The sequence below is a fragment of the Oncorhynchus tshawytscha genome, linkage group LG22, assembly GCF_018296145.1.
Source record: "Oncorhynchus tshawytscha isolate Ot180627B linkage group LG22, Otsh_v2.0, whole genome shotgun sequence".
NCBI classification, from domain to species: domain Eukaryota; kingdom Metazoa; phylum Chordata; class Actinopteri; order Salmoniformes; family Salmonidae; genus Oncorhynchus; species Oncorhynchus tshawytscha.
This window is the reverse complement of record NC_056450.1, coordinates 18377348-18400073: the sequence shown is the minus strand read 5'-3', so window position 1 is coordinate 18400073 and position 22726 is coordinate 18377348. Positions and strand designations below refer to the sequence as shown.

The 22726-nt window shown below is 43.3% G+C and overlaps 1 protein-coding gene across 5 annotated transcripts in view; it reads right to left on the bottom strand.

Moving 5' to 3' along the window:
• The window catches only part of LOC112221988 (vitamin D3 receptor A), a 97693-nt gene that overhangs the window by 31617 nt on the left and 43350 nt on the right, over positions 1 to 22726 (bottom strand). For 4 of the 5 annotated variants that reach the window (XM_042303878.1, XM_024384489.2, XM_024384491.2 and 1 more), the window contains one exon: positions 1422 to 1569. In XM_042303878.1, the coding sequence (XP_042159812.1) occupies positions 1422 to 1569 (148 nt within the window). Of the gene's footprint in view, positions 1 to 1421; positions 1570 to 18494; positions 18755 to 22726 lie in introns of those variants that run through there. The other variant, XM_024384492.2, reaches the window with a different exon arrangement.

Genomic DNA, 22726 nt, shown 5'->3' with positions numbered 1-22726 from the left:
ATCGGCCTCTTTTGGGTTGTCAAACGTAAGTGTTGATCCTTCGACTGTCACCTTAAACCGGGCTGGGAAGAGGAATCCATAGCGGAGGTTGGCCACCCTGCATTTGTTGCGTACCTCATTATACTCTTTCCGTTGGTTCCTCACCTTCAAGGTAAGATCTGGGTAGAAAGACACCCTGGATCCATTGTAGTTAAGGGGGAACTTTTGACTAGCCAGCTTGAGGATGAGATCCCTGGTCTGGGGATAGTGCAGCCGTACAATGAATGGCCTTGGTGGCTCGCCCTTGGCTGGCATCGTTGCCTGAGATCTGTGTGCGCGGTTGATCAGGATGGCCGTTTTGAAGTGTTCACTCACCAGCAATGCCTGTATCAGCTCCGAGACAAATTCAGTGGGTTTCCCTTTCTCAGTGTCCTCCTGGATCCCACATATTCGGATGTTCTGGCGTCCTGAATGCGACTCGAGCATTTCCAGTCGGGCTTTCAGGGTTTTGTTGTAATTTTTGAACATTGCGCACTGTTTCTCTATGTCCTGTAGCCTGGCCTCGTGATCGACTGTTGTCTGCTCAACCTCATGCACCATTCCTTTAGTTGCTTTCACAGCTTCAGCCAAAGTCCCAATACTCTGAGATATCAGCCAACCTTGTGTCCACCTTCTTGCTTGGTGAGTTTATGGCAGCCAGTATGTCACTTTGCGTAGGCTCTGTGGGGAACTCTTGGAAGCTAGCCTCTTCAGCTAACTCCTCGTGGGTTGGTGACGTTGAAATTGGTTTGTTGTCTCTCATTCAAATTATCTTGTTTAGCGCCCCCTTTTTTGGTGCCTTTTCCCTTTGTCATATTTGTTTGAAGTTATAGGTTGTGAGAGGTTAAGATAAATACTAATTTGTTTCAAAATAGAGCAGAGCTCTAGCAAAGCACGCTCTCTAGTGCCCCCCCCCACCCACTGATTCTTGACAAACACAACTTATAAATGCCTCATGAGCTTGATTCAAATTTAGCACACAATAACAACCCAAAGTATAGCTATTTTGGGGGGTTTTGTTTGTAAACGATGCAATTGTAAACAAACACTGTGCGACCTCAAAACATGGTTAAAACTATAATGTTGATTTCATGAAAAGGTCAGAACTTGCATCGATAGCTCAGGTCTATGGAAATTTGAGTGGTTACATATCTCCAGCCACATCCCTCAGATAATTGTCCAAACAGTGCGAATTGTTCAAACTGTATAAGCCCTGGAGCCCGACAAGCTTCTTCACTACATCATGTTCATTAGGCCAAAACAATGGACAATTTGCGTTTCTTATTAGACAAGTCCAGGTAGTCCCTCCCCGTGTTCATCTGTTTGGTGCCTAATGAATACAACCCTGGACCACCCTTCCTGCTCCACCATTCCTAGTATGCCACGTCCTGGTCAGTACCCACCTGAAGAAGCCCTTGCAGCCCTCGCAGGTCATGGCGTTGAAGTGGAAGCCGGTGGCCTTGTCGCCGCAGACACCACAGATGCGCGGCATGTTGCGGTTGAACTCATCCGGCCCGACCACTGAGGTGCTCAAAGCCATGGGCTCCATCACTGCAACAAGAGAGGAGAGAGAGTAGTTGGTGATCAGTGGTCTGGCACAGGTCTTTGTCCTTCCCACGTGTATCAGACAAGTTGCATTTGTTGCATCTAATTTTATAGGGACAGGTGTTGGAGAAATTAGCATAAGACAAAAAGAACACCCCCATGATTCTGCCCGTTATTGGCTATGTAGTGAGTCAATACAAACACCATCTGGCCCTGTCAATGAAAAAAACAACAGTGAAGTAATGCACACCAGAGGTAACACGCCTAAAGCCTTTTCAATCTCACTCTGCCTCTCATTTCCTTTGACAGCTAAAGACCCTCTGGCATCGTCTGGACAGACCAGAGCAGAATAAATTATATCCTAGTTGCAGCGATTGAAATTAAGTACTGAAGGGCAGTTCTCCTGTTGGACAAGTCAGGAGTATTTTTGGGTTGCCCAATGATTATGATCACTTGCCCGAAAATGTTCCAATTACTGCCTTTCACCTACATGTACAGTGCATTCAGAAAGTATTCAGACACCTTGACTTTCCACACATTTTGTTATGTTACAGCCTTATTCTAAATTGGATTCAATCGTTTTTCCCCCCTTCACCAATCTGCACACAATACCCCATAATGACAAAGCAAAAACAGATTTTTAAAAACATTTTGCAAACACACATATTACAAAAAAACTGAAATATTACATAAGTATTCAGACCCTTAGGTTGTTTAAGCACCTTTGGAAGCGATTACAGCCTCGAGGCTTTTGGGGTATGACTTGGCACACCTGTATTTGGGGAGTTTCTCCCATTTTTTCTCCCATTTTTCTGCAGATCCTCTCAAGCTCTGTCAGATCGGATGGGGAGTATTACTGCACAGCTATTTTCAGGACTCTCCAGAGATGTTTGATCGGGGTCTGGCTGTGCCACTCAAAGACATTGAGACTTGTCCCGAAGCCACTCCCGAGTTCTCAACCAGGTTCATGGGGAAGTCACCTGGAATGCATTTCAATTAACAGGTGTGCCTTGTTAAAAGTTAATTTGTGGAATTTCTTTCCTTCTTAATGAGTATATATATATATAGAGCAGAGCTCTAGCAAAGCACGCTCTCTAGCGCACCCCCCCACTAAAATATATATATATATATATATATATATATAAAAAAAATAATAATAATAATTGGGGGGAGATTCAATAATGCCAACGTGGGGTGTTGATTGATAGACATAGCTAAATCAAAATCAGAACTACCACAGGCCATAACATTATTCATCATTGTACTAGAGAAACCGACAAGGGTTAGCCAAGATTTGAATATTTGAACAGCTGTTATCCATTTCTGCTGACAAAGGCACTGGTTGGTTGGAGCATTTAGTGTGTTTGTCCATGGTTCACGACAGGGCAAGAGCAGAAAAACAAGTTGTTTTTCCATTAAATACTGATGATCGCACGCTTAGCAAGAAGCTGAAAACAATGTATACAGACAAGGGAGCCTCCATTTCTGGAAGGAAACATCAGGTTGTTGCTTGACTGGCTAAGAGTTGCATAAAGATCAATGCCTAATAAAAAAGGCCAGGCTGCCCCAACGCTAGACAAGTCTCACATCATTGTGCCAATCACTGAAACATGGGCTCCTGATCACCATCACACCCCAAACACAGAGACCTAAATGGAAACTAGGACTAACATTCCTAATTGTGTAGTAGTGAGCATGCACTTTCAACATCTGTTGTATTTTGGTTTTGCCTTGTAGCTTGGCCTAATTGTAATTTTGACAAGGACAGAACCAGCTGTCCCATAAAACAATTCTCTCTTTGAACTCTACAGAACATGGGGATAATCGCTTTCTTTCTAAACATGATCCACCCACCAACAATGCTGTGCATTGAACACAAATCTCAGTCCGGTCAATACCATTTAGGCATTGAGCAGATGCTAACAAGACCCAGTAAATAGACAGCTGTATCAACACGTGAAGCAACAATGCATGCTCTGCAAGTTTCACTGGATGGAAGCATATGTAAATCAATGGAACAAGTACACTATTAAGCTACACTATTAAGCTACAGAAGTTTCATGTGATCTACCCAGGTCAAGGATCCGCCACCCTTGCTTCGACTGCATCCATGTCCTCGTCTGGTCAGACACACCCCCTACACTAAAGTGCTGTGACCTTCTTGTCTTTGTGAGTTCTTGCCATTTCAAATCTGATGTTCCAACACAGACATATGACAGTAAAAGACTGCCTGCCTGGAGCCTCACTCAGAGAATGAAAAGGCTGGTTGCATGTCACGTTGCTGTGCAATAGACCTTGCTCCTCAGTGCCTCAGGCACAACTAATAATCAGAATTATTCATTTTGCCACCAGTCACGACACTGAAAGTGCAGGTTGTTCCCATTGTCTGTCCCTCCAGACCTGAGAAACATCAACCCACCACCAGTAGCCTCCACAGAACAGCACAGCTACAGGACATCAAATGAAAGGGAAGAAAGTGTTGACGTTATCTAACCGGGCACTCACACAGAGCAAACGACCCAGAAACCATTCAAGATGGGGGAGCCGTAGGAGAGGGGGCCATGTGAGCTGCGTTAAGTCACTGATGATGTGCCTGTGAGCCATCACTAAGTCGGAACATTTCCCTCCATTTCTTTCCACACAAAAAGGATTGATTGTTTGATACAAACATTGGCTTGCTAGATTAAAAATCGCTAACCCCTTCTAATATTATGCTTTGTATCATGTAAAGAACAAACGCCAGAGTCTGGTAATAATTTACTTAAAAAATGTTTAGGCTTCGTATTTAACTTACTGGAGCAAGTAGAGTTAAGTGCCTTGCTCAAGGGTACATACATTTTTTTTGATCATCTAGTCAGTTCGGAGATCCAAACCAGCAACCTTTCGGTTACTGGCCCAATGCTGTGCCACCCTGGATGAGAGCGAAAAATTCCACAGATTTAGACACAGGTTACACTCCTTTATGTAATTGGTTTATCCCGGTTAAGGGGTGTTTCATTGTTTATCTAAAACGTTAGGCTAATGTTTATGTTTGCATTAAATGGCCAATGCAGCCATTTTTATATCAATATCAAATAATTTATTGGTAACGATTATCTTACCATAATAGCTGTCCATTAAAATGGACAAAAATAGATTTTTATCTATGACTGATTAATTTTGCTATGACTGTCTGGGAGTGGTCTGAGTGGGGAGGGGACAACTGAAAACTAGCTCTTATTGGCAGAGAGGTTTGGATGTCTGTTATTAGTCTATAAACCAAAGTACCACCTGGTGATGTCACCAGCCAAGCCGAAACTCCTGCCCATGCAAACAGGCTTATTAGAAGGTCCTGTGTAGATTGACTGCACCTTTAACGCAATGAGAATGGGCATGGTTTCTGCCAGGATGGGGTAAGTCCTTACAGGATCCTCGGACTCCCCATTCAGGTAACAGGCTGTTACTACTATAGCTCTGCCATTGAGACGTTTTGCCTGTGTCAAGGTCATCTTGCTGTAGGCCAAGTAAGTTTGTTTTTCTGAGCTAAATATTTTTGTCAAATATTTTTTACATCTCTAAATTGTGTAAAGACACAACTCTGGAGCCAGTCTTCATCACCTGCACTGTCAAATAAATTCCACTTATTTAGCTAATGCAGCTAACGCGCAGCCCGTGGATGCATTGCTCTGATTGGTCTGGGAAACAGCACACTAGTTACACTCTCCAAAAAACATCAGGTCAATGCACCATGTTGTGCCTCCTTGTTTTGCATGTTATCAAAGCAACAATCATAGGGGCGAAAGTGAGCTGAAGGGCACCAACAAAAACAAAAAAGCAGGTGGGCAGCATCCTATTCTTACTGAGGTAAGAGCAGGCGAGGGTAAGACAGGGTGAGATGCACACATGTGCCACGTCAGGTAAAAAACGGTGGCATACGGTAGGGCTGCATGATTTAGACAAAATATCTAATTGTGATTGTTTTGGGGGGCCAGATAGTGAATTTGCAAGTTTCAAACACTTAGTAATTCCATCAGACATTGTTAAAACAAGTGTCAGGGTAGAGAACATCACTTCTTTAATAATATCAACAAATTAATACATACTGTGCTAACTGAACACAGAACCAAATATTTTCTAACATCGTTATCGGCTGTATATTATTACTACATATTAACAAACACTTTTGCCCCAATTTCATGGTATCCAACTGGTAGTTAGTCTTGTCCCATCACTGCAACTCCCATACGGACTCAGGAGAGGCAAAGGTCGATTTTCAAACACTTAGTAATACCATCAGACACGGTTAAAATACAACCCAGCCAAGCCGCACTGCTTCTTGACACAATGCCCGCCTAACACGGAAGCCAGCCGCACCAATGTGTTGGAGGGAACACCATACACCTGGCGACCGTGTCAGGGTGCATTGCGCCCGGCCCGCCATAGTCGCTGGTGTGCGATGGGACAAGACAATCCCTGCCGGCTAAACCCTCCCCTAATCCCGACGGCGCTGGGCAAATGGGTCTCCCGGTCGCGGCCGGCTGCGACAGAGCTTGGACTCGAACCAGAATCTCTAGTGGCACAGCTAGCACTGGGATGCAGTGCTTTAGACCACTGCGCCACTCGGGAGGCCCACAAACAAAATCTAAATATAGTGTGCTATTAACCTAAGTTAATTATTTATTCAGGCAGCCATAGGCTGTAGATGGAATAAGAAGATTATGATTGTAGGCTCAATCATTATGATAATTGAAATAAATCAAAATACCTGAAAAACATGTATTATGTAGCCTACTGATTGCAAGATGCAGCCTGTGTCCAAAACATTGTAGTCTGGTCCATTCCTTCAAAGTAGCATGTTTCAACTTCTCCCTTAATTTTGTTATACAGCGTTGGGATGGAGACTTGCACGGCAGCAGGAAGTAGGGTTGCTGTGGGTGTTGCAGCACCTCCTGAATTTTTTCTTCACTAAAGTCGTGCACTGGGCCGTTACTAGTCCTGTATTAGCGGACCGGTATATCAGTCTGTAGCGCGGGCAAAATATATTTTTTTTGCAGACCCTTTTACTTGAGCCTGAAAATGTATTGGCAATCAATCAAGCACAACACTTGCATTTGGTTGACATCGGCCTGTAGCCGAAATACTGCTATTTCCAATGAAGATGCGCCCTTCGATTTGGTGCCAATGACTTCTCGTTAGCACTAGCAGCACTCATGTTTCCAACACGACCAATACCCTTTCTCTCTCACCAGCATGCAGGGACAGTTGTGATTGGCCAGCATGTGCGTGCCATGCAGAGTGAGCGCCCGCTTGTGATTGGTCAGCATCCTCTGTGCATGTAGAGAGTGAATGAACAGAGTCTAGTAGCGCATCTCATTGGAGGAGTTACCATAGTATAGTTTTTGATGTATTAAAAGACGCACTATGCGGAAATTGCTCTGCCATTTCCTGGTTGCTAAAATTGCAATAGTTAGCTTAATTTTAGTTTGTGAGACAAAACAAGCAGGTATAGTGTATAGAATCACTGTACCATCTAAACCGCTGTGAAATACCGAGCCCATAACCCAAAATATTGTAGATTCCACTGATTCATTAGTTCATTAGAACGTGTGTTGAAGATGTCGTTCCCATAGAAACGATTAAAACATTCCCAAACCAGAAACCGTGGATTGATGGCAGCATTCGCGTGAAACTGAAAGCGCGAACCACTGCTTTTAATCAGGGCAAGGTGACCGGAAACATGACCAAATACAAACAGTGTAGCTATTCCCTCCGCAAGGCAATCAAACAAGCTAAGCGTCAGTATAGAGACAAAGTAGAATCTCAATTCAACGGCTCAGACACAAGAGGTATGTGGCAGGGTCTACAGTCAATCACGGATTACAAAAAGAAAACCAGCCCCGTCACGGACCAGGATATCTTGCTCCCAGGCAGACTAAATAACTCTTTTGCCCGCTTTTGAGGACAATACAGTGCCACTGACACGGCCGTCATCATGAAGTGCTTTGAGAGACTAGTCAAGGACCATATCACCTCCACCCTACCTGACACCCTAGACCCACTCCAATTTGCTTACCGCCCAAATAGGTCCACAGACGATGCAATCTCAACCACACTGCACACTGCCCTAACCCATCTGGACAAGAGGAATACCTATGTGAGAATGCTGTTCATCGACTACAGCTCGGCATTTAACACCATAGTACCCTCCAACTCGTCATCAAGCTCGAGACCCTGGGTCTCGACCCCGCCCTGTGCAACTGGGTACTGGACTTCCTGACGGGCCGCCCCCAGGTGGTGAGGGTAGGCAACAACATCTCCACCCCGCTGATCCTCAACACAGGTCTCAACACACTCAACACAGATCCTCAACACACACGTTCTGAGCCCTCTCCTGTACTCCCTGTTCACCCACGACTGCGTGGCCATGCACGCCTCCAACTCAATCATCAAGTTTGCGGACGACACAACAGTGGTAGGCTTGATTACTAACAACGACGAGACGGCCTACAGGGAGGAGGTGAGGGCCCTCGGAGTGTGGTGTCAGGAAAATAACCTCACACTCAACGTCAACAAAACTAAGGAGATGATTGTGGACTTCAGGAAACAGCAGAGGGAACACCCCCCTATCCACATCGATAGAACAGTAGTGGAGAGGGTAGCAAGTTTTAAGTTCCTCGGCATACACATCACAGACAAACTGAATTGGTCCACCCACACAGACAGCATCGTGAAGAAGGCGCAGCAGCGCCTCTTCAACCTCAGGAGGCTGAAGAAATTCGGCTTGTCACCAAAAGCACTCACAAACTTCTACAGATGCACAATCGAGAGCATCCTGGCGGGCTGTATCACCGCCTGGTACGGCAACTGCTCCACTCACAACCGTAAGGCTCTCCAGAGGGTAGTGAGGTCTGCACAATGCATCACCGGGGGCAAACTACCTGCCCTCCAGGACACCTACACCACCCGATGTTACAGGAAGGCCATAAAGATCATCAAGGACAACAACCACCCGAGCCACTGCCTGTTCACCCCGCTATCATCCAGAAGGCGAGGTCAGTACAGGTGCATCAAAGCTGAGACCGAGAGACTGAAAAACAGCTTCTATCTCAAGGCCATCAGACTGTTAAACAGCCACCACTAACATTGAGTGGCTGCTGCCAACACACTGACTCAACTCCAGCCACTTTAATAATGGGAATTGATGGGAAATGTAAAATATATCACTAGCCACTTTAAACAATGCTACCTAATATAATGTTTACATACCCTACATTATTCACCTCATATGTATACGTATATACTGTACTCTATATCATCTACTGCATGTTTATGTAATACATGTATCACTAGCCACTTTAACTATGCCACTTTGTTTTCATACTCATCTCATATGTATATACTGTACTCGATACCATCTACTGCATCTTGCCTATGCCGCTCTGTACCATCACTCATTTATATATCTTTATGTACATATTCTTTATCCCCTTACACTTGTGTGTATAAGACAGTAGTTTTGGAATTGTTAGTTAGATTACTTGTTGGTTATTAGTACATTGTCGGAACTAGAAGCACAAGCATTTCGCTACATTCGCATTAACATCTGCTAACCATGTGTATGTGACAAATAAAATTTGATTTGATTTGATTGAAGATGGTGTACAAAACCCAAAGTAAAAAATGCAAAAACTAAAACTAAAGAACGGGAAGCATAGAAATAACGCACTAAGAACAGATTCTTATACGCTTCTTATACTTGCTTTCAATGAGTGACAGATCTATAACACATATTTCTATGTACATTTGTTCAGGTTGCCCAAAAAGTTACATACTGCAGCTTTAACGGATTGTCAAATAAAATCACAGCCTCGTGATATGGATGTTGCACATGACAATACTGCAATTTCGATCTGAAATAGATTAATTGTGCAGAACCTAGCATACAGGCCATGTCATCAATCCTGGGCACTTCTGGAGCAGAGACATGGTTGTTTAGCCATGGGCACAGTGGGCAGGGTTCAACACATGCCCAGCTGTACAAACAGATATACTAATGAAATCACCAGGCTTCCCTATGCAGCCCTGGATATGGGCATCTGAAACTGGATAATTTGTATTATCATCTTGCTCATACATTTTATTTAAAACAATTTAAGTCTGCATTATCCCTGGTTGAAAAAAAGCCCTTGCCCCAGATCCAAACTACTGGAGCCACTGAACTTTAGACCTTGTTTTCAACATTGGCTGGAAATTAATAAGACGTGTTTGTGTTTTTGGCAGGCTGACAAAAGTGAGACTAGATTTGAGTAACTGGAGCATCAGCATTTGTGGGTTCGATTAGGCTCAAAATGGCTAAACACAAAATAACTTTCTTCTGAAACTCAGTCTATTCTTGTTCTGAGAAATGAATGCTATTCCATGTGGGAAATTGCCAAGAAACTGAAGATCTTGTACAATGCTGTGTACTACTCCCTCACAAAGAACAGCGCAAACTGGCTCTAACCAGAATAGATTGAGAGGCCCCGGTGAACAACTGCGCAAGAGGACAATTACATTTGAGTGTCTAGATTGAGAAACAGACACCACACAAGTCCTCAACTGACAGCTTCATTAAATAGTACCTGCAAAAACACCAGTCAACAGTGAAGACACTTCTTCGTTTCCTGCCATTTTGAGCCTGTAATCGAACCCACAAATGCTGATGCTCCAGATACTCAACTACTCAAGGCCAGTTTTATTGCTTCTTTAATCAGAACAACAGTTTCCAGCTGTGTTAACATGACAGCAAAATGGTTTTCTAATGATCAATTAGCCTTTTAAAATGATAAACTTGGATTAGCTAACACAACGTGTATTTCTGATCCATTTAATCTTACTTTAAAATGGACAGAAAAAGGGGGGAAAGGCTTTTCTTTAAAAAAACAAGGACATTTCTACGTGACCCCAACCTTTTGAACGGTAGTGCATGCATGTACAGTGGGGCAAAAAAGTATTTAGTCAGCCACCAATTAGAAAAGTTCTCCCACTTAAAAAGAAGAGGCCTGTAATTTTCATCATCATAGGTACACTTCAACTATGACAGACAAAATGAGAAGGAAAAAAATCCAGAAAATCACATTGTAGGATTTTTTATGAATTTATTTGCAAATTTTGGTGGAAAATAAGTATTTGGTCACCTACAAACAAGCAAGATTTCTGGCTCTCACAGACCTGTAACTTCTTCTTTAACCTCTTGGTGTTAGGGGGCAGTATTTTCATTTTTTTTTTTTAAACGTTCCCGTTTTAAACTGGATATTTTGTCAGGAAAAGATGCTAGAATATGCATATCATTTACAGCTTTGGATAGAAAACACTAAAGTTTCCAAAACTGTAAAGATATTGTCTGTGAGTATAACAGAACTGATGTTACAGGCGAAAGCCTGAGAAAAATCCAATCCGGAAGTGCCCCATCAACGAGCTTACGCTTTCTACGTATTCCCCAAGGTGTCTACAGCATTGTGACGTAGTTTTACGCATTTCTGTTGAAGAATAGCCATAGGCGGCCACATTGCTTAAGTGGTCACATGGTGGCTCCGAGAGAGATTCTCACGTAAAATACAGAGGTAGCCATTATTCCAATCGGTCCTAGTGAAAAACGAATTGTCCCAACGGCTATATTATCGAATAGATATTATAAAAACACCTTGAGGATGGATTCTAAACAACGTTTGCCATGTTTCTGTCGATATTATGGAGCTAATTTGGAATATTTTTCGGCGTTGTGGTGACCGCAATTTCCGGGCGATTTCTCAGCCACACGTGAAGAACAAACGGAGCTATTTCGCCTACAAAAATAATCTTTTGGGAAAAAAATGAACTTTGGCTGTCTACCTGGGAGTATCGTGAGTGAAAACATCCGAAGTTCATCAAAGGTAAACGATTTAATTTGATTGCTTTTCTGATTTCCATGACAAGTTTGCCTGCTGCTAGCAAGGCATAATGCTATGGTAAAGCATATTTTGAAAATCTGAGATGACAGGGTGATTAACAAAATGCTAAGCTGGTTTCCATATACATTTCACTTGTGATTTTCACGAATAGGAAGATTTTCTAGGAAGATTTATGTCCGTTGCGTTATGCTAATTAGTGTCAGATGATGATAACGATCCCGTTCTCGGGTTGGGCGTCACTACAGGTTAAGAGGCTCCTCTGTCCTCCACTCGTTACCTGTATTAATGGCACCTGTTTGAACTTGTTATCAGTATAAAAAGACACCTGTCCACAACCTCAAACAGTCACACTCCAAACTCCACTATGGCCAAGACCAAAGAGCTGTCAAAGGACACCAGAAACAAAATTATAGACCTGCAACAGGCTGGGAAGACTGAATCTGCAATAGGTAAGCAGCTTGGTTTGAAGAAATCAACTGTGGGAGCAATTATTAGGAAATGGAAGACATACAAGACCACTGATAATCTCCCTCGATCTGGGGCTCCACGCAAGATCTCACCCCGTAGGGTCAAAATTATCACAAGAACGGTAAGCAAAAATCACAGAACCACACGGGGGGACCTAGTGAATGACCGGCAGAGAGCCGGGACCAAAGTAACAAAGCCTACCATCAGTAACACACTACGCCGCAAGCGACTCAAATCCTGCAGTGCCAAACGTGTCCCCCTGCATAAGCCAGTACATGTCCAGGCCCGTCTGAAGTTTGCTAGAGAGCATTTGGATGATCCAGAAGAAGATTGGGAGAATGTCATATGGTCAGATGAAACCAAAATATAACTTTTTGGTAAAAACTCAACTCGTCGTGTTTGGAGGACAAAGAATGCTGAGTTGCATCCAAAGAACACCATACCTACTGTGAAGCATGGGGGTGGAAACATCATGCTTTGGGGCTGATTTTCTGCAAAGGGACCAGGACGACTGATCCGTGTAAAGGAAAGAATGAATGGGGCCATGTATCGTGAGATTGAGTGAAAACCTCCTTCCATCAGCAAGGGCATTGAAGATGAAATATGGCTGGGTCTTTCAGCATGACAATGATCCCAAACACACCGCCCGGGCAACGAAGGAGTGGCTTCGTAAGAAGCATTTCAGGGCCTGAGTGGCCTAGCCAGTCTCCAGGTCTCAACCCCAAAGAAAATCTTTGGAGGGAGTTGAAAGTCTGTGTTGCCCAGCAACAGCCCCAAAACATCACTGCTCTAGAGGAGATCTGCATGGAGGAATGGGCCAAAATACCAGCAACAGTGTGTGAAAACCGTGTGAAGACTTACAGAAAACATTTGACCTCTGTCATTGCCAACAAAGGCTATATAACAAAGTATTGAGATAAACTTTTGTTATTGACCAAATACTTTTCGCAAATAAATTCATTAAAAATCCTACAATGTGATTTTCTGGATTTTTTTCTCTCATGTTGTCTGTCATAGTTGAAGTGTACCTATGATGAAAATTACAGGCCTCTCATCTTTTTAAGTGGGAGAACTTGCACAATTGGTGGCTGACTAAATACTTTTTTGCCCCACTGTATGTACATACATATATTAGGATCTCTCCCTTTGATCAAGCTTTTATGACATTACATTAGCAGATAACATACATTTAAGAGCAAACTAAAAACAGAACTGTAGTCTTCATGGTCTCCAAAACTAGACAGGATGAAGTATGGTAGCTCAGACCGGGGTCAAGGTGCATCATCTGTTACCACTAACTAGATGACAGTTGGGACCACAAAATCTAATCTCCCATCCTGTCCCATCTCCAAAATGAGCTTTCAAAAATGTGCATTCAGCCCATCCTCTGTTTGCCTTCCCTCATAGTTCAAAGTTCATCAGAGGAGAACAGCGGTCAGAGGATCGACACACAGACATGCAAATCAGATTAGCACACAGTAAAAGTCAGAGTTCCTCTCTGTGGAAATTATTGACTGAACTCTTGATATCCCAGATAAGCACAGAACACAGTTAACAAAAACAGACTGGCACCTAACCTTTAGGATCAAAACTAGCGTGAGACATGTCCAACGGTATAGCCCATTGGGCTGACAGATTATCATAGCGTGTGATAAATTTAGAGCAGCAAGCCATTTTGTTAATCCTAGTAAGATTGATACGTCAGCCATCTTAGACAGGTTTGACTGACGACATTTGAGGTTCACTTAGTCCCATTCTGATAATCACCCCTAAGGGTTGACATATCAGTCCAGTCCTTTCAAGGCACTCAAATCTGTTGTCTTACCCATTCACCCTCTGAATGGCACACAGTCCACGTCGCAGGGCTCATCTACACGGATTGAAGTGGATTTAACAGATGACATCAATAAGGGATAATCGCATTCACCGGGAGTCACCTGGTCAGTCTATCATGGAATGAGCAGGTGCTCCTAATGTTTTGTACACTGCAGCGAATATGCATACACATATAACCACATTCAGGCCAACTGCAAATTTACCAAATTAAATTATTTTTCTAGGACATTCCTTTTAAAAAAAAAAAATCACCCGTGTCGCCAACCTATAGCTCGGGCTGTTTTTTTTGATGAGGACCTGGGGTAGAAAGATTGGGGGAGCATAGATACATCTTTAAGATCACAAATTTTTTTTTTTTTTTTTTTTAAACATTGCATCCTGAGAGAAGTGTTTTCATAAGCCAGTTATTATATTGGCTCTACTGATATAGTCGGTCTACCATTAGTTTAACCCAGTGCATATTTATCAGCAGCGAGCGTGTCGGAACAATGTGAAATCCTTTACATTCCTAAACTACATTTATAAAGTTAAAATAGTGACAGCAATTTTAATCCTTTAACATCCATTGACACACCCATGAGTCAATCTAAATAGTATAATACAAATCTGTCAGTTTAAACTACAGATATCAGGTTCTTTGCAATCCACCGCATCCGCCTATGTCTGCCATCAGCATCTGCAGTGGAACGTTGCCGAGCTGCAGCAGTGTTTGTCAGACCATGAGACATAGGTCTTCTCACGAAAACTTCTGTAGCGGCTGAACAGTTTGGTCTACAAACTAATATGACCACACGGTGGTGTTCTACATTTTGCTTTACGATCCCCACAAGTGTCACAGGACTCGTCTGGAGTTTAATGCTGTGCCAACTTCGGTCTGTAGCGTCTGAACCGTTTGAGCTACCAACTAATATGACCTCACCATGGAAAGGGAAAACTCGAACAGTGTTCTCCGTTGTGCTCTACGACCCCCACAAGTGTCACGGGAGTCATCTCAGGGTAACCCATTGGGTTAGGGTTTTTGTGTCCCCACAAAAAAAGGGGTTAAATGTGTCAACAAAAAATAACAAATCCTGACCTGATCTCCTAGATATAGGACAGACACTTCAAAAACATATTCCTTATTATTTATTTTTTGACTGTCTTTTTAGCCATTTATGAACATTTAATTCAATGCGTATCTATGGGCTAAAAGCTAAATTAAATGTTTTATCAAATAAATCCAAAAGAAAAATGATACGTAAAGGGGTCCTAAAATTCAAAATCAAATACCTAAATAATCCATAATATGACGATCTTAAAACAATTCCATACTGTATGTTAGCTTAGTACCCCCCAAAAAAGGATGAGAGATTTTTAAATAGGAACGTATACTGTAGTGTGGAACCTAGGACAACTTATTAACAATTTCTACTGTAGAAATCCTTTATCTTCTCATAGCCCCATACTAAATGTGTTCATATTATTGATTTAAATTATATTCGTTCCGATTCACATCTGCCAGGAGGGTAGCTATAGTATAACAAGATACGGACTAATAATGTACACCAATCTTCACATCCTAGACCATCATCCTAGAACAGGACTTTTTTTTTTTTTTACTTGTTTTTGCTGTTATAACGCCTGTGCAATCCTGTAAAAGTCTGGCAAACCTCATGTGTTTCCACCTGTCCTTCAACACATTTGTTTATATAGCATAGAAAAGAGCTCATAAGGCTTGGAGATATTTGGGTTGAAGGACAGGCAGGATGGTGTATCGCTGCAGAATGCTGTGGTTGCCATGCTGGTTAAGAATGCCTTGAATTCTAAATAAATCACAGACAGTGTCACCAGCAAAGCACCCCCACACCATCACACATTCTCCTCCCTGCTTCACGGTGGGAACCACACATGCAGAGATCATATGTTCACCTACTCTGCGTATCACAAAGACACGGTAGTTGGAACCAAATATCTCATATTTGGACTCATCAGACCAAAGGACAGATTCCCACTGGTCTAATATCCATTGCTTGTGTTCCTAGCCCAAGCAAGTCTCTTCGTCTTATGGTGTCCTTTAGTAGTGGTTTCTTTGCAGCAATTCAACCCTGAAGTCCGATTCACGCAAGCTCCTCTGAAGAGTTGATGTTGAGATGTGTCTGTTACTTGAACTCTGTGGAGCATTTATTTGTGCTGCAATTTCTGAGGCTGGTAACTCTAATGAACTTATCCTCTGCATCAGAGGTAACTCTGGGTCTTCCTTCCCTGTGGCGGTCCTCATGAGAGCCAGTTTCATCATAGTGCTTGACGGTTTCTGCGACTGCACTTGAAGAAACTTTCAAAGTTCTTGAAACTTTCTGTATTGACTGACCATGTCTTAAAGTAATGACGGACTGTCGTTTCTCTTTGCTTATTTGAGCTGTTCTTGCCATAATATGGACATGGTCTTTTACCAATGGGGTAATCTTCTGTATACCACCCCTACCTTGTCACAACACAGGTGATTGGCTCAAACGCATTAAGGAAAGTAATTCAACAAATGTACTTTTACATTTGAAATGCATTCCAGGTGATTACCTTATGAAGCTGGTTGAGAGAATGAGGGTGCAAAGCTGTCAAGGAAAAGCATGCCTACATTGAAGAAACTCAAATATATTTTACATTTGTTGAACACTTTTTTTGGTTACTACATGATTCCATATGTGTTATTTCATAGTGTTGATGTCTTCACTATTATTCTACAATGTAGAAAATAGTAAAAATAAAGGAACAACTTGAATGAGTAGGTGTCCAGACTTTTGACTGGTACTGTACACAATCTTTTATTGCTGGGGGTCTTTTTTCTATTAAAAAAAATATGTTAAAGAAATGTGGAGTAGGTTGTGTAGAACGGTAGGAAAAAATCCAAATGAACAACCACAAAATCCCAATTAATCCTAATTTAAAACTGCAACATGTGAAGACTGTGCAAGGGGTGTGTAGACTTTCACTAGGCACTGTATGTTAAACAAAACACCTGACAGGGATTTGCCAAAATACAAAAGTAGGCCTATGTCGTAGTAAAGGGATCCTCCTGTGGGGAACAACAATGCCACCTAAACTGGAAAGTCATGTGGGGTCTCTTCATGTCAGACTTCAACCCAAGTGAGAACTCATCTGCTGAGTCGAGATCCAGCAAAGATCCATAGAATTCTGTCAATTATGGAACTGCAGTATAGAACCAAACATCAATGAAACACCCAGCAGGCAGCCACAGTCCATGAACAAATAAACTGAACTAAAGCTAATGTTGAGCAGCAAAGTCCGGCAATGATAAAAATAAGCTAAGATTTTATTTAGGCTTTTCCTTGAAGAGTCACATTTAACATGCCCATTAAAACCCAAGAAGCTAGGCACTTACATTCCAGCACTAGAAGGGCTCACTAAGCATTCAGCGAGTGGAGCTGTCAATGAGCACTCACCACGCTCACCGCTCATAGCTCACCGGGTGGTCTTTGTTGGGCGACAGCTTGTGTTCACACATTCATTGGCTGGGAATCGAAAACAGGCTTGTTTAATAGCCCAATGCACAAACAAGATAAGCTCCCAAAGAAACTGCTGAAGAGACCAAGCGTAAAAATAAATCTGCTGAAATAAAAGGTAGAGCACCTCACATAGGCCCTGTTAGGCAGAAACCACAAGACAACCTAAAACTATACTGAACAAAAATAAACACACAACATGTAAAGTGTTGGTCCCATGTTTCATGAGCTGAAAGAAAAAGATCAGAGACTATCTATACATACAAACAGCTTATTTCTCTCAAATTCTGCACCCAAATGTGCGTGCATCCTCATCAGTGAGCATTTCTCATTTGCCAAGATAATCCATCCAACAGATAATTTAATGTTCATTTCTCTACCATAAGCCGCCTAGAAAAAAATATAGTTTGAGAATTTGTCAGTAAGTCCAACCGGCCTCACAACCGCAGATCATGCGTATGGCGTCGTGTGGGTGAGCGGTTTGCTTAAGTTAACGTTGTGAACAGAGTGCCCCATTGTGGAGGTGGGGTTATGGTATGGGCAGGCATAAGCAATGGACAACAAACCTAATTGCATTTTGTCGATGGCAATTTGAATGCACAGAGATACCATGACGAGATCCTGAGGCCCATTGTCGTGCCATTCATCCGCCGCCATCACCTCATGTATCAGCATGATAATGCACGGCCACATGTCGCAAGGATCTGTACATAATTACTGGAAGCTTAAAATGTCCCTGTTCTTCCATGGCCTGCATACTCAGACATGTCACCCACTGAGCATGTTTGGGATGCTCTGGATTGACGTGTACAACAGGGTGTTCCAGTTCCCGCCAATATCCAGCAACTTCGCACAGCCAATGAAGAGTAGAACAACATTCCACAGGCCACAATCAAGAGCCTGATCAACTCTATGCGAAGGAGATGTTTCACACTACATGAGGCAAATGGTGGTCACACCAGATATTAACTGGTTATCTGATCCATGGCCCTACCTTTTTTTTGTAAAGGTATCTGTGACAAACTGATGCATATGTGTATTCCCAGTCTAATTAAATTAATTAGATTAGGGCCTAATGAATTCATTTGAATTGATATGAACTCTAACTCAGTAAAATCTTTGAAATTGTTGCATGTTTATATTTTTGTTCCGTATACTATAAAGATCGTCTTGATAAGCCAGTCAGACTTCGTCAAACAGGGTAAGATAAAGCAGCACTGACCTGAGCGACTCAGAGAGGGGTCTGTGGATCCATTTCCTCAATTAGAAAATACAGACAGGCTCCAGTCAAAATACCCCAAGGTCAGAGAGAAAATCCCTGTCTTCTTCTCTCTCCCTCGTCCTCGTTTTAGTGGCTTTCTTATTCACCCTCACCCACTCTCCTTCTTTACCCTCAGCTGCAGTAATGTCTCAGTCTATACCTGTTCAATACTGAAGCCAGAGGGGTGAGTGGTGATAGCTAATGTTTAACATACTCATGTGGTCAGCAGGGCAAACTCCAGAACTGGTATGGAGAAAAGAGAGCGGCCCACTTTTACCCCAACATAGGAGACTAGGACGACAAATGTGCTAATAACATAGGAAGACCGTACAAATGTATGCTCATAAAACTGCCATGTAATTCCATTAATCTAAATAAATGGCCATTGGCAAAGGAAGGCTAGGTAGTGAAATTGCAACAGTTAAGCGACAAGCCTTTAAATCAAGAGTAGGTACTTGACTTCACTAAAAAGGAAGGTTTATATTTTATTACAGCACAGTAGTAGAAAAACAAAACAGATTATGGAAAGTGTAGGGGAGTGCACACCATCTCAAGACAGACGGGGCAGAGGATGAGCACTTCAAAAGATACAATCAGGTGATGAGTCTCTTATAAACATACTTGGAAAACTCCCCAATGTCACATTCTCTGGACAGCACAAAGACCTCAACTTTGTCTAATGGGGTGGACCCAACAAGAACATTGAGGTTTACTTGGTTTAAAAAGGGGAACAGATTTAGATCTGAGCTTTGCACTCTCCCAAAACTTCACATTAAGCAAAAAAGGCACCAAGCCAAACAAACATATGAGCCTGCTGAAATAAAATATGCTTAATCTGGCAGTAATAGCCCTATAGACAACTTGATGAGATGTATGATTAAGAACACATTCATCTTCACTTCAGCCACTCAAAAAGGTAGACTCCGTGATAGGATGTAGATGCAGAAAGTAAACAACATAGCGGGTCAATTTCCGCAACTAAGAGCGTTGAAGAATGAGGCTCAACTTCTCCACTGTTTTGGTCCTGTGGCTACCACACTGAAGAGCGTGAAGCAAACCCATGTTGCAGATACTGTGTGAGTGCAGACTTGCATCTTGCTCATCTCAACTAGCCTGACCAATTTATCAGTAGACCAACATAATAAAACACAAAATATGCTGATATTAGCCTTTTATGGATGTATTTGTCTCCGTTTAATCCACCAAAAATAACCTACATAAAGATGTAGAAAACGCTGTCTTTAATAGAATTTAAAAGAAATTGCATTACATTTTTCCTGAAGAGCGCGCTCTTTACATGGCTATAAACACATCTCGTCTTGGCACGCTACAGTAAGACTGACACTACCATCGAACACAACTACACCAGTCAGATAGTGATGGGAAGTTTGGCTCTTTTTACTGACTGATCTGAGACTGCTTCAGTCAAAATAACATCTTTCGACTAATCTCGCTAATTTGAGAAAGTAATGCACATAGCATGGAGGACCCCTTACCGGCGAACAATGAACTGAAAACTCTAAAGAGTCATGACTACTTCCGGCGCCGACAAAGATGGCCGCCTCGCTTCGCGTTCCTAGGAAACTATGCAGTTTTTTGTTTTTTTACGTGTTATTTCTTACACTAGTACCCCAGGTCATCTTAGGTTTCATTACATACAGCCGAGAAGAACTACTGAATATAAGATCAGCGTCAACTCACCATCAGTACGACCAAGAATATGTTTTTCGTGATGCGGATCCTGTGTTCTGCCTTACAACCAGTGTAACGGAGTGGATTACATGCAGCGACCCAAAAAAACGACTCAGAAAAGGGAAGAGGGAAACGAAGCGGTCTTCTGGTCAGACTCCGGAGCCGGGCACACCGTGCACCACTCCCTAGCATTCTTCTCGCCAATGTCCAGTCTCTTGACAACAAGGTTGATGAAATCCGAGCAAGGGTAGCATTCCAGAGGGACATCAGAGACTGCAACGTTCTCTGCTTCACGGAAACATGGCTAACCGGAGAGACGCTATCCGAAGCGGTGCAGCCAGCGGGTTTCTCCACGCATCGCGCCGACAGAAACGAACATCTTTCTGGTAAGAAGAGGGGCGGGGGCGTATGCCTTATGACTAACGTGACATGGTGTGATGACAGAAACATACAGGAACTCAAATCCTTCTGTTCACCTGATTTAGAATTCCTCACAATCAAATGTAGACCGCATTATCTACCAAGAGAATTCTCTTCGATTATAATCACAGCCGTATATATCCCCCCCCAAGCAGACACATCGGATGGCTCTGAACGAACTTTATTTAACTCTCTGCAAACTGGAAACGATTTATCCGGAGGCTGCATTCATTGTAGCTGGGGATTTTAACAAGGCTAATCTGAAAACAAGACTCCCTAAATTTTATCAGCATATCGATTGCGCAACCAGGGGTGGAAAGACCCTGGATCATTGTTACTCTAACTTCCGCGACGCATATAAGGCCCCGCCCCGCCCCCCTTTCGGAAAAGCTGACCACGACTCCATTTTGTTGCTCCCTGCCTACAGACAGAAACTAAAACAAGAAGCTCCCACGCTGAGGTCTGTCCAACGCTGGTCCGACCAAGCTGACTCCACACTCCAAGACTGCTTCCATCACGTGGACTGGGAGATGTTTCGTATTGCGTCAGACAACAACATTGACGAATACGCTGATTCGGTGTGTGAGTTCATTAGAACGTGCGTTGAAGATGTCGTTCCCATAGCAACGATTAAAACATTCCCTAACCAGAAACCTTGGATTGATGGCAGCATTCGTGTGAAACTGAAGGCACGAACCACTGCTTTTAATCAGGGCAAGGTGTCTGGTAACATGACTGAATACAAACAGTGCAGCTATTCCCTCCGCAAGGCTATCAAACAAGCTAAGCGCCAGTACAGAGACAAAGTAGAATCTCAACTCAACGGCTCAGACACAAGAGGCATGTGGCAGGGTCTACAGTCAATCACGGACTACAGGAAGAAACCCAGCCCAGTCACGGACCAGGATGTCTTGCTCCCAGGCAGACTAAATAACTTTTTTGCCCGCTTTGAGGACAATACAGTGCCACTGACACGGCCTGCAACGAAAACATGCGGTCTCTCCTTCACTGCAGCCGAAGTGAGTAAGACATTTAAACGTGTTACCCTCGCAAGGCTGCAGGCCCAGACGGCATCCCCAGCCGCGCCCTCAGAGCATGCGCAGACCAGCTGGCCGGTGTGTTTACGGACATATTCAATCAATCCCTATACCAGTCTGCTGTTCCCACATGCTTCAAGAGGGCCACCATTGTTCCTGTTCCCAAGAAAGCTAAGGTAACTGAGCTAAACGACTACCGCCCGTAGCACTCACATCCGTCATCATGAAGTGCTTTGAGAGACTAGTCAAGGACCATATCACCTCCACCCTACCTGACACCCTAGACCCACTCCAATTTGCTTACCGCCAAAATAGGTCCACAGACGATGCAATCTCAACCACACTGCACACTGCCCTAACCCATCTGGACAAGAGGAATACCTATGTGAGAATGCTGTTCATCGACTACAGCTCGGCATTCAACACCATAGTACCCTCCAAGCTCGTCATCAAGCTCGAGACCCTGGGTCTCGACCCCGCCCTGTGCAACTGGGTTCTGGACTTCCTGACGGGCCGCCCCCAGGTGGTGAGGGTAGGCAACAACATCTCCTCCCCGCTGATCCTCAACACTGGGGCCCCACAAGGGTGCGTTCTGAGCCCTGTCCTGTACTCCCTGTTCACCCACGACTGCGTGGCCATGCACGCCTCCAACTCAATCATCAAGTTTGCGGACGACACAACAGTGGTAGGCTTGATTACCAACAACGACGAGACGGCCTACAGGGAGGAGGTGAGGGCCCTCGGAGTGTGGTGTCAGGAAAATAACCTCACACTCAACGTCAACAAAACTAAGGAGATGATTGTGGACTTCAGGAAACAGCAGAGGGAACACCCCACCCATCCACATCGATGGAACAGTAGTGGAGAGGGTAGCAAGTTTTAAGTTCCTCGGCATACACATCACAGACAAACTGAATTGGTCCACTCACACAGACAGCATCGTGAGGAAGGCGCAGCAGCGCCTCTTCAACCTCAGGAGGCTGAAGAAATTCGACTTGTCACCAAAAGCACTCAAACTTCTACAGATGCACAATCGAGAGCATC